This window comes from Dipodomys merriami, unplaced genomic scaffold (assembly GCF_024711535.1).
Source record: "Dipodomys merriami isolate MVZ:Mamm:240054 unplaced genomic scaffold, mDipMer1.0.p SCAF_823, whole genome shotgun sequence".
NCBI classification, from domain to species: Eukaryota; Metazoa; Chordata; class Mammalia; order Rodentia; family Heteromyidae; genus Dipodomys; species Dipodomys merriami.
In genome coordinates, this window is record NW_027206428.1 from 162,840 (window position 1) to 177,801 (window position 14,962).

The 14,962-nt window shown below is 58.7% G+C and overlaps 1 protein-coding gene and 1 long non-coding RNA gene across 7 annotated transcripts in view; one reads left to right on the forward strand and one right to left on the reverse strand.

Annotated features, from left to right (window-relative positions):
• Cemip (cell migration inducing hyaluronidase 1) overlaps positions 1 to 14,962 on the reverse strand; it is a 107,208-nt gene that overhangs the window by 28,903 nt on the left and 63,343 nt on the right. For all 6 annotated transcript variants that reach the window (XM_070011500.1, XM_070011499.1, XM_070011502.1 and 3 more), the window contains 9 exons: positions 12,846 to 12,995; positions 12,273 to 12,411; positions 11,212 to 11,451; positions 10,387 to 10,566; positions 5,623 to 5,693; positions 3,032 to 3,127; positions 2,342 to 2,463; positions 943 to 1,075; positions 6 to 197 (listed from right to left, as the gene is read on the reverse strand). In XM_070011500.1, the coding sequence (XP_069867601.1) occupies positions 6 to 197; positions 943 to 1,075; positions 2,342 to 2,463; positions 3,032 to 3,127; positions 5,623 to 5,693; positions 10,387 to 10,566; positions 11,212 to 11,451; positions 12,273 to 12,411; positions 12,846 to 12,995 (1,323 nt within the window). The remainder of the gene's footprint in view (positions 1 to 5; positions 198 to 942; positions 1,076 to 2,341; positions 2,464 to 3,031; positions 3,128 to 5,622; positions 5,694 to 10,386; positions 10,567 to 11,211; positions 11,452 to 12,272; positions 12,412 to 12,845; positions 12,996 to 14,962) is intronic.
• LOC138819912 (uncharacterized) lies at positions 7,021 to 14,305 on the forward strand. Its single transcript, XR_011369689.1, has 2 exons — positions 7,021 to 7,132; positions 12,583 to 14,305. It is a non-coding gene; the product is annotated as an uncharacterized lncRNA (long non-coding RNA).

The window sequence follows — 14,962 nt, forward strand, 5'->3', positions numbered from 1 at the left end:
CCTACCTGCCACTCTGACTTGGTTGGCAGCGCAGGCTCTGCAGGGAAGCACCCGGAACTCCTCTGCCTGGTGCATGGAGTAGTCGGTGCTGGCTACCACCAGCGTGTCTCCCGGCCTCCACGTCTGCACGTCGTCCTCGAGACTCAGGACGGTGCTGTTCACGTTGGTGTCGATGCTGACCGTGAGTTTGGGCCTCACTGTAACCCAAAGCAGGAAGGACTGAGGCCCAGCACTTGCCCACGCACGCTGGGAGGGACCGGGGCCCAGCACCTGCTCCCCCCGCCCCCCCCGCCCCCCACACTTCTGGCTGCCCACTTCTTCCCTTCCCCTTGCTGAATACGTAAATGCTAGGTTTGCCTGTCCAAAACCCAAATCACCGGGCTCTCCATCTCAGTGTCGGTACAGTCAAGTCTTTGAAGCCAACAAAGTCCCAACCCCAAAAGAACCATTCATTAGCTCTGGGCAGGGGAATTTTCCACTCCCTTCTTCTAGGCTGGAGTTAAATGTGGCTGCCCACCACGCCCGCTTTGCTGAAGATGTAAAACAAATATAGTTCCTCTCAACTATTGTGTGCCGTAGCCATCAGCTTCCCCTCTCACAGGCCCATCCCGGTGACCGCCTTTTGGAGATGGCCGAGCGCCTCCAAGAACAACAGCGCCGCCAGCCTCCTAACCAGCGCCCGGGAACTGGCGCTAAGCTAACAGCACCCCAGAGCCTCCGCAGGAAGGGGTGGGAGGCCAGCTCTGTCCCTCTGCACCCTGCTACTCCTGGACCGGGCCCTGCCCTTCCCAGAAAGTTCCAGACAGGCTTAAGGGCAGGGTGGGGCTCTGCCGAGTGGCCGGCTGTGGGGACCCGCTCCTGCTGGTGCTGCGACGCCCAGAGTGGCCGGCCAGCCACGGGGCTCAGAGCAGCCTGGCTGCCGGCTGGGAGGCCCAGGCTCACCAGACTTCCCGCAGAGGAAGCGCACGCGGTAGCTCTGGCAGCCGTGGCCACGGTCGTGGCAGGCAAACCTGTAGCCCTGGCCCTTCTTATAGACAATGTCGGTGCTGAGGTCAACGCCATCCGTGGTTGTGGCCTGCAAATGGCACAGAAATTACAGAGGAGACTTAAGAAGAAGGAAGGATGTGATGGTTAACATTCTCAAAATATCCTGGGGGACTTAAAATTACCCTCGCTGTGAACATAGACACAATGGCGAGAGATTCGCCTAACAACCGTCCACATGAGGTTCATTGTAAGGCAGAGAGCAGGAAGTCTTGGGGTGAACACAGTGGTGACCTGACAGCCTGTGGGCCTGAGCCGGCTGCCACGCCGCACCGCACCACCGTGCCCCGGCCTGCAGGTCGCTTCCGGAGGCCTTGCTATGTTCAGCCCGCGGGTGCCCAGCAGGCGTCCACGCCGTGCAGAGAGTCCTAGAAGCTCAGGAGCTCCCACGGGGGCATCAGGGCTGTTACACGCTACCCAGGAGATCCTAACGTAAGAACCACCATTGTAGGGACAGGGCTAAATGTTAACAGGTCTCAGTTATCTCCACAGCCAAACTGTGGAGTTGTGGTTAGTTTTAAGAGTAAGGAAAATGGCTACTCAGAGAGGTTGAATAAGTTGCCAGGGAAAGCCAGGAGGAGAAAGAACCAGAACGTGAATACAGAGGTGCAGCTGGGGCTCCCCGCGGCTGCCCCTCCTGCCCTGCTCCACCTGGTATGCTTTGCTCGGGGTCTGCCTCCTCCCAGTGCACTGCGGGCTCTGGGAGCACAAGGGGAGGTCTCGCCCCGCCCTGCCCTGGCGTCCAGCACAGCGCCGGGCAACGGGCCTCAGACCCTGGGAATTGCTGCTCCAGAAGGCACGGACCAAGGAGAGAGTTTAGGGGGTGCACTCAGAGGGGGCGGGATCCCTGCCACTGTGCGCTCATCCCAAGGCCCGGGTGTGTCTTCACTAAGACAATGCCATTCAGAGAAATTCAGAGCCAGGGCCACCGCTGTTGTAGTCTTTGGCACAAAAACCAAAGGGACAAGGCCTGGAGAAATAGGGAAGGAAAGAACAGGCAACCTTTAAAAAAGAGGCTTTTTAGGAAACACTGTTTGGAACCCAACAGATCCTTTGTGTTAAGAGAATGATGCCAAGATGCACAATTGAAACCCTTTCTGGAAGAAGCCTGCTGACTTCCACTACCTCAGTGTCCAACAATTCCCAGAGAAGAGCTACTTGGTTCTGCTGCTTCCTCTTGTTTTCCCACGTAACCTGAAGAATGACCCCGGTACTGGAGGGAGGAGAGCCAAGTGACAAGGTGGCGTGAGATCCTCAACAATGAAGCTTCCCTTGCAGGTGGTTGGGCGCTTGGTACCTGAACATCGATGGGATGGCTGCAGATCCTTCCTGCGTGAGCCGCCCAGAGGTCTGAAATCTTCTCCCCACCTTTAGTCTGAGACACTTTGTCCTGGTCGAACCATTCTGTCCACTCCACATCTAGGCAGAAAGAAAGACAGGGTGAGACGCAATGCTGCTGAGAGAGGCTGGTGCTGTCTCTCCATGGTGCGCTTCACTGAGCAGGAGACTCTAACCGATCTCCAGTCTCCTCTCCGCACCTTGTGAGTGAGAACCTTCTGATCGACACTCTTGCTTTATGAAGGATACATATGCACCTATAACCTGATACATTGTTACTGCAAAAGTAAAGGAAGAAAGGCGAGAAAAGTCCATCATCTGAAGACGGCCACTTGGGCTCAGCCTCTGCAATCCTGTCATGGCTGCTGGAAGGCCAGGCCGAGTCTCAGCCATCTGCTTCCTGCCCATGCCATTCCTGGTGTGCAGAAACCCCCCCCCCCCCACGACCCTCCATGGCTAAAGTCCTGAACCCTTTGTGCGATGAAAAGGACCTTGGCCAGTGAGAAAAATCCTTGTGGGAAATTTGTCAATGTGGTTAATCAAAGACAGCCATCTTTGCAGTGGTTATTCTTACTGTCCTGCAAAGCCCGTGATTTTGGGGTGTTTGACCCGGCTGCCAGGTGTTGCTGGGCTGTGTCAGACTCCTTACCTTGGACCCACTCACTGGAGGAGGAAACATTGAAGTATTCACCGTGCTCCGTCTGGAACAGTTTGTAAACTCGGGCGGCAGCAGAGCCTCCGTGTCCTGTGAGACAGAGCAGAGGCCAGACAGACCCCAAATTACAAAGCTGGGATTCCAACACGGACAAAGTCTCCTACACCCATGGAACGTGAACGATTTGTTTAGGAAAGGGCTTTCCCCCGCCCAAGCAGGCCAGGCTGGTCGCCCAGAAGGCAGGTGATTATCTGTCCCAAAGTTCCATCACAGCCTCCGAACAAGTGCAGGTCTGGGAGCCCCAGACCTCTCCTGAGTTCTCCCAGGGCGAGAAGGACAGAGCTGCCACCACCCGGGAGGCTGCTGCGAGGACAAGACCCTCCACAAGTCTCCAGCGCAAAGCATCACCCGCGAGCTCCCAAAGCTCAGAGCGCGCCAGCAGACTCTTGGAAGGGCCATGTGACCGTGAGTGGCTTTGGCCTCCGCTGCTGTGGCTTTGCCACATTTGTGCGATGTGGTCAGGAAAGCAGCTGGACCCTAACTGGGGCCTGGCACGGTAACTGGGGTGGGCGTGGGTAATGGGGGTGTAACTGGGGTGGGCGTGGGGGGTGTAACGGGGGTGGGCATGGGGGTGTAACTGGGGTGGGCGTGGGTAACTGGGGTGGGCATGGGGGGTGTAACTGGGGTGGGCGTGGGTAACGGGGGTATAACTGGGGCCTGGCATGGTAACTGGGGTGGGCGTGGGTAATGGGGGTGTAACTGGGGTGGGCATGGGGGGTGTAACTGGGGTGGGCGTGGGTAACTGGGGTGGGCATGGGGGGTGTAACTGGGGTGGGCGTGGGTAACGGGGGTATAACTGGGGCCTGGCACGGTAACTGGGGTGGGCGTGGGTAATGGGGGTGTAACTGGGGTGGGCGTGGGGGGTGTAACGGGGGTGGGCATGGGGGTGTAACTGGGGTGGGCGTGGGTAACTGGGGTGGGCATGGGGGGTGTAACTGGGGTGGGCGTGGGTAACGGGGGTATAACTGGGGCCTGGCACGGTAACTGGGGTGGGCGTGGGTAATGGGGATGTAACTGGGGTGGGCGTGGGGGGTGTAACGGGGGTGGGCATGGGTAACTGGGGTGGGCATGGGGGGTGTAACTGGGGTGGGCGTGGGTAATGGGGATGTAACTGGGGTGGGCATGGGGGGTGTAACGGGGGTGGGCATGGGTAACTGGGGTGGGCATGGGGGGTGTAACTGGGGTGGGCGTGGGTAACGGGGGTATAACTGGGGCCTGGCACGGTAACTGGGGTGGGCGTGGGTAATGGAGGTGTAACTGGGATGGGCATGGGGGGTGTAACTGGGGTGGGCGTGGGGGGTGTAACGGGGGTGGGCGTGGGTAACGGGGGTGGGCGTGGGGGGTGTAACGGGGGTGGGCGTGGGTAACTGGGGTGGGCGTGGGGGATGTAACGGGGGTGGGCGTGGGTAACTGGGGTGGGCGTGGGGGGGTGTAACGGGGGTGGGCGTGGGTAACTGGGGTGGGCGTGGGGGATGTAACGGGTGGGCGTGGGTAACGGGTGGGCGTGGGGGATGTAACGGGGGTGGGCGTGGGTAACTGGGGTGGGTGTGGGTAACGGGGGTGGGCATGGGGGGTGTAACGGGGGTGGGCGTGGGTAACGGGGTGTAACGGGGGTGGGCGTGGGTAACGGGGTGTAACTGGGGTGGGCGTGGGTAACGGGGGTGGGCGTGGGGGGTGTAATGGGGGTGGGTGTGGGTAACGGGGGTGGGCGTGGGGGGTGTAATGGGGGTGGGCATGGGTAATGGGGGTGGGCGTGGGTAACGGGGGTGGGCGTGGGTAACGGGGGTGGGCATGGGTAACGGGGGTGGGCGTGGGTAACGGGGGTGGGCGTGGGGGGTGTAACGGGGGTGGGCGTGGGTAACTGGGGTGGGCGTGGGGGATGTAACGGGGGTGGGCGTGGGTAACTGGGGTGGGCGTGGGGGGGTGTAACGGGGGTGGGCGTGGGTAACTGGGGTGGGCGTGGGGGATGTAACAGGGGTGGGCGTGGGTAACTGGGGTGGGCGTGGGGGATGTAACGGGGGTGGGCGTGGGTAACTGGGGTGGGCGTGGGTAACGGGGGTGGGCATGGGGGGTGTAACGGGGGTGGGCGTGGGTAACGGGGTGTAACGGGGGTGGGTGTGGGTAACGGGGTGTAACTGGGGTGGGCGTGGGTAACGGGGGTGGGCGTGGGGGTGTAACGGGGGTGGGTGTGGGTAACGGGGGTGGGTGTGGGGGGTGTAATGGGGGTGGGCATGGGTAACGGGGGTGGGCGTGGGTAACGGGGGTGGGTGTGGGTAACGGGGGTGGGCATGGGTAACGGGGGTGGGCGTGGGTAACGGGGGTGGGCGTGGGTAATGGGGGTGGGCATGGGGGTGTAACTGGGGTGGGTGTGGGGGGTGTAACAGGGGTGGGCGTGGGTAACAGGTGGGCGTGGGTAACGGGGTGTAACGGGGGTGGGCGTGGGTAATGGGGGTCAGCACGGGTAACTGTGCCTTAGGGACATGGCAGAGAAGGCAGAGACGGACCTCCCGCCAGCCACTCATTACCGTGATACTCAATGTGGTCTTCAACCGAGGAAGAGGGGTTTCCTTTCACGGTGATGAAGCTCCAAGGGTGTCTGGAAAACAGTAAGTGAAGTCCTTCACGCCCTCAGCCCTCACGGGACAGGGCCCCGAGCTCATTACTGCGCAGATCTCTCTTCAAGAACCCAGAGACTTTCGTGGTAAGTGCTGACTTGGGCTCTGTCCAACTAGCCCGCTGCGTCTCACCTGAGCCCCTTCCACTTCACCATGACAGTGGGAGAGGATAAACCACAAAGAATCAGCTGACTGCTGAGACACAGGGCATGCCGGGAACAATGAAGTCCTGACGCAAGCCTCAGGCCAGTGTGTCTGAGAGGAAAGTGATGCCTTCCAAGCTCATCTCCCCTGAGGTGAACTCAAGGAAAATGTCACAGGCCTCGGGGACCGGCTCTGGCCTTGGGAGGGGATGAAAGTTGGTGGTGTTGGAAAGTTGCACACCCATCTTCCCTGCTGAATTAAAGTGCACTGCTATGAGGCAGGAGGGCTTCTTCACATAGCGTCGGCATCGGCCTCGTCACGCCCAGTACAGTGATGGGGAGGGAAACACTGTCCTAAAGGGCAGCACGGGGCACGCTGGACATCCTACGTTGAAGGAATCTGAGAAACTGCGGCCCTCTGACCCTCCTCCACGCCTCCTCTCCTCCCAACACCTCGGGAAGGGCCACCGGGAAGGGCCTGGACAGACGGGCTGTCCCCACAGAGCACACTGGGCCGTGACCTCTGTCCACCCTTCACAACACCTAGTACGACAGTGCTCACACTTAACTATTTCATGTGAAGCTCACTGAATATAGGAGCTGGTCTGCTTTTCTCCTGAGGATCAGTCTTTTTGTTGCTGGAGTCCCAGCAAGGACTTAGAAGGGCTACACAAAAGTATCTTTCCTTCTCCTTTGCTGCTGAAGAGCTTTTCTGTTTTTCGTTCAGATCTCTAGTCTTGGGAGGTACGTCATTATTGAATGGTGGGACTGAATTGAGACTAAAGGCTCTGCTATGCTACTTGCTTACTTAAAATCTTTCGGTGGCTCCCCATGGGCTGAAGGAAGGAAAATCCAAGCTCCATCCACAGCATGGAGTCAGACCACCACATGCCCGGCGGCCCAGCCCTCCCCTTCCCCCATGCGAGTATCTTCCCAGACCCCCCTCCTCAGCAGGGCCACGCTTCCACCTGCCTCTCAATGATGCTCTCCCCACAGGGCGCCTCCCCCCCGCCTGCCCCGTAAGTCTGCACCAAGTGTCATCCATTAATCCCTGTTTTCTCACATGAACTCTGCACGTCTGGCCCAGCCCCGTGCCTGCTCCTTAACCACTCCCGTCCCAATGAACAAAGGTCAGAGCGAAGTGTGCTTCTGCCTGCCTGTCTCCTTCCCCGTGTGCTGCCGAGGAGAGACATGTTGGCATCAACCACCCTTCCCCTGGCTCTTGTTTGTAAGGATGGAGCAGTTGCCACCATTGCTGAGTGCGTATTCTGGGCCAGGTAGGTGACCACATGGAGCCCTTTGCAATAGAGCCTGAGATAGTTCACTTTACAGACACGAGATCCAGGCAGGTGGAGGAAGAGTCACTGGAGGCCGGCTCAGACTCAAATCCAGGCCTCAGATGCCAGGCCTCGGCCTCTCAGCCGCGTCGCTGTCTCTGCTGAGGTCCCGTGTAGCCAGTCCCTCCGGAGTCCTAGCTCTCGTCACAACAGCATAAATGACCCTTTGATTTGTAACCGTGAGGTACGAGTGTGGTGTTTGCTAATAAGGTTGCCTTGCCAGGCGGAGATGTCACGGTCACCTTGGCCACTTGAGTTTCCTGGCTGAGTTTTCCTTTTGGAAGCAGCATCCCGGGGGCTGTCGGAGAATGAACCCCGGAGTCTGCCTCCCCCCGGCCAGGAGTCTGCTGAGCCAGTTACATGGCTTTGCTCTGAGCCTCTGAAGTGAGGGTTGTCAAAGTCCTAAACATCCAAGGGATACACGGCCTTGACTCTCCACAGAGCGAAGAGCTGAGTGTGCAAGATGAAAAGATGTGGTTACGAGAGGACAAACCGCGGGTGTGCACACCCAGGTCAGGCTGAGTGTGCAAGATGAAAAGATGTGGTTACGAGAGGACAAACCGCGGGTGTGCACACCCAGGTCAGGCTGAGTGTGCAAGATGAAAAGATGTGGTTACGAGGACAAACCACGGGTGTGCACACCCAGGTCAGGCGTAATCCTTAAAAGTCGGTCGGTCAGTCCCCAGGGCAAAAGGAAGGGGAAATGAGCCAGCGCTCAGCAAGGCACTGCATCTCCAGGCATGGCCCTTACACTGGACACACGCTCTGCACACGCTCGGCACAAGCTCCACAATGCTCCACACACGCTCCGCACACACTCCGCACACATGGCACACGCTCGGCAATGCTCGGCACACGCTCGACACATGCTCTGCAATGCTCCGCACATGCTCCGCACACACTCAGCACACATGGCACACGCTCAGCACACACTCGGCACACGCTCTGCACACACTCGGCACACGCTCAGCACACACTCGGCACACGCTCAGCACACACTCAGCACACGCTCGGCACACACTCAGCACATGCTCAGCACACACTCAGCACATGCTCCGCACACGCTCAGCACACACTCGGCACAAGCTCGGCACATGCTCAGCACACACTCAGCACATGCTCAGCACACACTCGGCACACGCTCAGCACACACTCGGCACATGCTCCGCACACACTCGGCACACGCTCAGCACACACTCGGCACACGCTCAGCACACACTCGGCACATGCTCCGCACACACTCGGCACATGCTCAGCACACACTCGGCACACGCTCAGCACACACTCGGCACACGCTCCGCACACGCTCAGCACACGCTCAGCACACGTTCGGCACATGCTCCGCACACATGGCACACGCTCGGCACACGCTTGGCACATGCTCGGCACACGCTCGGCACACGCTCCGCACACACTCCACACACGCTCCGCACTCTGCACACACTCTGCACACACTCCGCACACACTCCACACACGCTCCGCACTCTGCACACACTCTGCACACACTCCGCACACACTCCACACACGCTCCGTACTCTGCACACACTCTGCACACACTCCGCACACACTCCACACACGCTCCGCACTCTGCACACACTCCGCACACACTCCACACATGGCACACGCTCGGCAATGCTCGGCACACGCTCGACACATGCTCTGCAATGCTCCGCACACGCTCGTCACATGCTCAGCACACTTGGCACATGCTCCACACACACTCCACACATACTCTGCACACACTCGGCACACGCTCTGCACACTTGGTACACATTGCACACACTCGGGACACGCTCCGCACACTTGGCACACACTCTGCACACACTCGGCAATGCTCTGCACACACTCGGCACACGCTCTGCATACATTCAGCACACGCTCAGCACATGCTCCACACAGGCTCTGCACATGCTCCGCACACACTTGGCACACACTCAGCACACGCTCAGCACACACTCCACACAGGCTCTGCACACACTCGGCACACACTTGGCACACGCTCAGCACACACTCGGCACACGCTCGGCACACGCTCCGCACACACTCGGCACACGCTCCGCACACACTCGGCACACGCTCCGCACACACTCGGCACACGCTCCGCACACGCTCCACACAGGCTCTGCACACACTCGGCACACACTCGGCACACGCTCCGCACACACTCGGTACACGCTCCGCACACACTCAGTACACGCTCAGCACACACTCGGCACACGCTCTGCACACACTCGGCACACGCTCCGCACACACTTGGCACACACTCCGCACACACTCGGCACACGCTCAGCACACACTCGGCACACGCTCCGCACACACTCGGCACACGCTCCGCACACACTCGGCACACGCTCCGCACACACTCAGCACACACTCGGCACACACTCGGCACACGCTCCACACACACTCGGCACATGCTCCGTACACACTCGGCACACGCTCAGCACACTCGGCACACACTCAGCACACACTCAGCACACGCTCCGCACATACTCGGCACACGCTCAGCACACACTCGGCACACACTCGGCACACACTCAGCACACACTCGGCACACACTCGGCACACGCTCAGCACACACTCGGCACACGCTCCGCACACACTCAGCACATGCTCTGCATACACTCGGCACACGCTCCGCACACACTCAGCACATGCTCCGCACATTCAGCACACACTCGGCACACACTCAGCACACGCTCCGCACACACTCGGTACATGCTCGGCACACACTCGGCACACGCTCAGCACACACTCAGCACATGCTCCGCACATTCGGCACACGCTCAGCACACACTCGGCACATGCTCCGTACACGCTCCACACACACTTGGCACACACTCGGCACACACTCGGCACATGCTCCACACACGCTCCACACACACTCGGCACACACTCGGCACACACTCGGCACACGCTCCGTACACGCTCCACACACGCTCCGTACACGCTCCACACACGCTCAATTGTAAGAGGCTGACTGGAGTCCATAGGAAGATCTTTCACATTTTGAGAGCAGGCGGTCATGTTAGGAAAGCCGGGTACCCTTCGAGCTGATGGACATGGTGTCTGCATCCCCAATGCCATTTAGGGGGACTGGCCTTGGGGACAGGAGAGAGGAAGGGTTGCTTCCAGACAGGATACGGGGTGCGTCAGTGCGCAGCGCTCCACTGAGGGGAAGGGAGGGGCAATACCTAAATCCAAGGTGTAGGAAGTGCTTGCTGCCCAGTCTGGTCACCGCCTTCCGGGCCAGGTCATCCAGGTGTCGAGAGCCTTCATCGTTCACTGCGACCGAGAGGATCCTGCCCTCAGGCACTGCGCTCAGATACTGGGCCAGACGCTCACTCTCCTTCCTGGACCTGTACGTGTCAAACCTAAAAGGGCACAGAGATCAAGGATTTGTACAGCCTTGACAATAGTCCAAAGATAGAGATAAAACCCGCTTCTGTGGCACAATAATTAATATGCCGTCCCAAGGCCTCAAGGGCGTCTTTTCCTTGGTAACAAGTCAGGTTCAATTCAGGTCACGCCCTGTTAAGGTTCCTCCCTGGCTTTGCATAAACCCAGCTCCTCGCTGGGGGCTCCAAGATCGGTGCCCTGCCCAGTGCCCTCCGACCCCGGTTGCCCCCTGTGTCTCTGGCTGCCTTCCTCCTCCAAGGGGCTAGGCCCTTCCTCCTCTCTGGCCTCTTTTGCACACGCTTTCTTCAGCCCCTCTTCACTGTGCAGTTCTGTCTTCCCTGACCACCCTCTTCAGTGTGGCCCTCCACACGCAGTCTCTGCCCTGCCCGGCTTCCTCGTTTTATTACCAGTATCACACTTGGAATACGGTGTCTGTGTGCAGCACCCACGCCTGTTCCTGTGAGATTCAGCCCCGTCTGGGGAGGACGCGTCCCCTCAGGACGGCACTACCCACCGTCGAGTGCACGTGCCGCCGCCCGGCAGCCAGCGTGGCCCCCGCGGGCGCAGGCACTCAGCCGGGCACACCGGGGGGAGCTCATGTGCCGGGCAGGCCGCCTTACCGGTCACAGTGGATGACTGAGCCTGACTTCGCATCAATGACGTGAACAATGACGCCACGGTGGCCCCAGCTCCTTTCGAAAAAATAGCCTCCCTCCTCCATGCCCCCCGGACGAAGGGTCTTGCTGAGGAAAGTCCAGGAGAGCTTTTTCTGCCCGTGCAGCTCGAGGGTGCCTCCTCTCCCAACGCCAATGTACTTCAGGCCGTAGTACGGGTCTGGCTGGGCCCCTGGGTCGTCAGCCCTGCAAGGAAAAGGCCCCCAAGGATGGCCAACCCTCTCCTCACCACGCTAAAGCGCGGGCCTGCTCCCAGCGCCGGGGCTGGTGCCCCATCCGCACCAGCGGTCACACCTGTTTCCCCAGCCTCTCAGGAGGCTGAGGACTGTAATTCCACGTCAGCCCAGGCAGGACAGTGCATGAGACTCTTATCTCCAATGAACCACCAAAAGCTGGAAGTGGAGCTGTGGCTTAAATAAGAGCACTAGCCTTGAGCAAAAAAAAAAAAAAAAAAAAAAAAGCTCAGGGGCAGCGCCTAGGCCTTAAGTTCAAACCCCAGGCCCAGTGTGCACACACATACACATGTGCACACTCACAAAGCACCAGCAAGGAGACTTTCTAAGCCACACCAGCAGGTGGCTCATGGGCCAGCAGGTAGCCTATCGGTCCAGTGTGGCTGCTGCCCCATGGGGGTTCACTGCATACATGCTGGGAGGATCTTGGCTACCACTTTTAGAGCTCTCAGTTGCTAAGGAAGGGGCACAGCCAGAGGCAAATGCAGCCTGAAATTTCCTGCATCTTGTTCCTCATAACTCAACAAACTTGCAGAGCCTCCCCAAACCAAGACTTGATGAGAAAGTGGCTGAGCGGCTGTCAGGGACTCCTGTAACTCAAGGATGGTGCCCAGCCAGAATAAATAAAGCGCCTCTCGGACTGTCCCAGCTCTCCCAAACCCCGTCATCTGCTCACGATTACAATCTAGCCAGCCAGCCGGCATGATCCCTCTTGCCTTACTTTCTCCTTTTAAAATCTTCCCGTCCGTCAGTTGACTCTGAGGGTGCTCTCACCTTCCGTACAACACAACGCTGAAGCTGCCCTGGAAAGGGCAGAGGGCGCTCCCAGCATGCAGCTCTCCTCCGCTGTCGATCAGTATGTGCCGGGTTCGTAAAACAATGGGCTCCTGGTAGTCCTTAATGACCAGCTTGCCTGGGGAGGTGGACAGGAACGGGGGAGGGCTGAGGACGCAAGCGTCAGGGGCACGTTATGGGGCCCAGGGCGGGCTCCCAAGTCTGATTCAGACGGCAAGAAGGCACCTCTTCCAAAACACTTCTGACACAGCCTTGCCTCTATTTCGTTTCTCTGCCCTGTGCTTTCAAGGTCTAAGAGATACACTGCCATGATGCTAATGGGGTTCAGCGAAGGCCAGGGAAGCTGCAGACCACCAGCAGAAGCGCCCACACGAATGCTACTTTCCTAAGGTTACACTTCATCCACTCCTGGGCGGATGGGTTATCTTTTAAAGAATCAAATAAGGGTTAGGGTTAGGCCCGAACCCAACGCATGAGACATTTCCCTGCCCTTCAGTGACGGTGGCTTGCGTCCATGGCGGGTTCTGGGATGGCGGAGGGAGAGATGCTTACCTCCATCCGCGATGCTGATGGAGTGGACCGTGGCAGAGGAGGTGAGCAGCAGCGCCTCCCCCCGCCCGATGTGCACACCAAGGTCCTGGTCGTGGCCGGGGCTCCAGGGCTGCAGCTCAGGGCTCTGGTCAGGACACTCGGCGGCCACTGCTGAAGACAAGGAGAGGCCGCTGCTGCCGTCCGCCAGCACCCGGGGCCGGGACGGCTGGACACACGTGTGCAAGCCTCTTCACAGAGCTGTGTGGGGCCTGCCCCTCGCGCCCTGCTCCGCACATCCTGACCAGGACTTCCCTTCTCTGCGTCAGTCCCCCCTTTGTAAGACAAAGGGCCAGCCGAGGACCCCCAAATCAACACAACGGTTTGCCCAGACTACATGGATCCCACTCCATTCTGTCCTCTGGAAAGCAGCGTAGGAGCCTTAACAAAACTTTCTCCTTTTGCATGAAAAGGTGACCTTTGGTTAATTTTCTACCACTGTTTCCCTGGAAACCCGAGAAAGATGGAATTGTAGAAACTTTGTTACCAAGCAACATCGCTTGTAACAAGCGGCTCCCAATGGCAAATAAGATGAAGTGGGAAGAGCTATAAATACTTGATATTTTGGGCCTGATGGAGATGCGTGCACGGCTTCCCTGGCCGCGGGCTGTGTCCCTGGCAGGTTCCCGCGTGGAGCCTCGCGTTGTGGGGCATGCGCGGCGCAGTGTCCCCGCCTGCCCAGTGCTATTCTTGTTTCCTCTCCTGAGCTGTCTCTGGTAGAGCCATGGAAGACAGCTTCTAGGTGGCTCCAAGGATCTCTCCTGAGGACACTCCGAAGGGAGCCTGGGCGTGGCACTGGGTCTGACCCCAGGCTGCCTTGTCCTCAAGATCTAAGTCCCATCTCCAGCTCAGAACCAGGCCAGGCCTGAGCCTTCCGGAGCCAGTACCACCATGTCTTCACTGGGAGGCAGGGATAAATGGGTGCTGGGGAAAGGCCAGGGCCTTGGCTGAAACGTCACCATGGCAGCCACCCTGGCTTTTCCAGCAGGAGCTGAAAGCAGGCAGTCTGGAGCAGGACTGCAGGCCGGGGCTCCCTGGGGCAGGCGCGGCGCGGGCCGGACCTGTGCACCTGACTTTGGGGAAGTGCACAGGCCAGAGGGGCCCGAGGCACGGCCTTCAGATGCTTCTTGTAGTAAGTGTGATAGCATTTAAAAATAAGTGCAACATAAGCCGGGCGCCGGCGGCTCACGCCTGTCATCCCAGCTACTCAGGACACTGAGATCTGAGGGTTATGGTTCAAAACCAGCCCGGGCAGCAAAGTCTGTGAGACTCATCTCCAATGAACCACCAGAAAACCGGAAGTGGCGCTGTGGCTCAAGTAGTAGAGCACTAGCCTTGAGCTGAAGAGCTGAGGGACAGCGCCCAGGCCCAGAGTTCAGGCTCCACGACCCACCCAAAAATAAAATTAAATTAAATTTAAAAAATGCAGCAAATGGTGAGAGGAACATGACTTAGCCCTTATTCTAATTTGTAAAATGTGAGTTCTCTCACATCTTCTGCCTTACATTTGGCTCATTTGGTCTCCTGCTCCTGAAGTCCCGATGAATTTGCCCTGGCTTTCAGATGTTAGCCTAAAGCCACTGAGGGAAAAAGCTGAAGACAATGAGACAGACAAACATATACGCAGAGCGTCCCAGCTGGAAAGCACTTCAGTCTGCCCAGACGTTATGACATACGAAGTGTGAAGAGGTCACCAACATCAGACGACCCAGAGCCTAAGGGGTCACTGACATTGACACGCAGCACAAAGGGAGGCTGACATCAGATGACCAGACGGGAGGGGGCTAGGTCTCAGACGTGCGTTGGATTTTTCTGACCCTCTAGAGTAGTTATAAGATTTTGAATTAGTTGCTAACACTTGAAAACTAGGCAGCTTTGACGTAAAATCTAGTTTCCTGGCAGCTCTTGAAAATGCAGAGTAGCCTGTCGCAGACAGCTCCCCTTCCCACAGAGGCAGGACGCCCTGCCGTCCCGGCTGGTTTCGTCTGCGTGTGTCGGGTGGTAGCTCGGCCAGACCTGGAGTCTGCAGCCAGATTCTAGAGCAGCCTCCGTTTCGTCGACCACGAGACTACAGCCGGGAT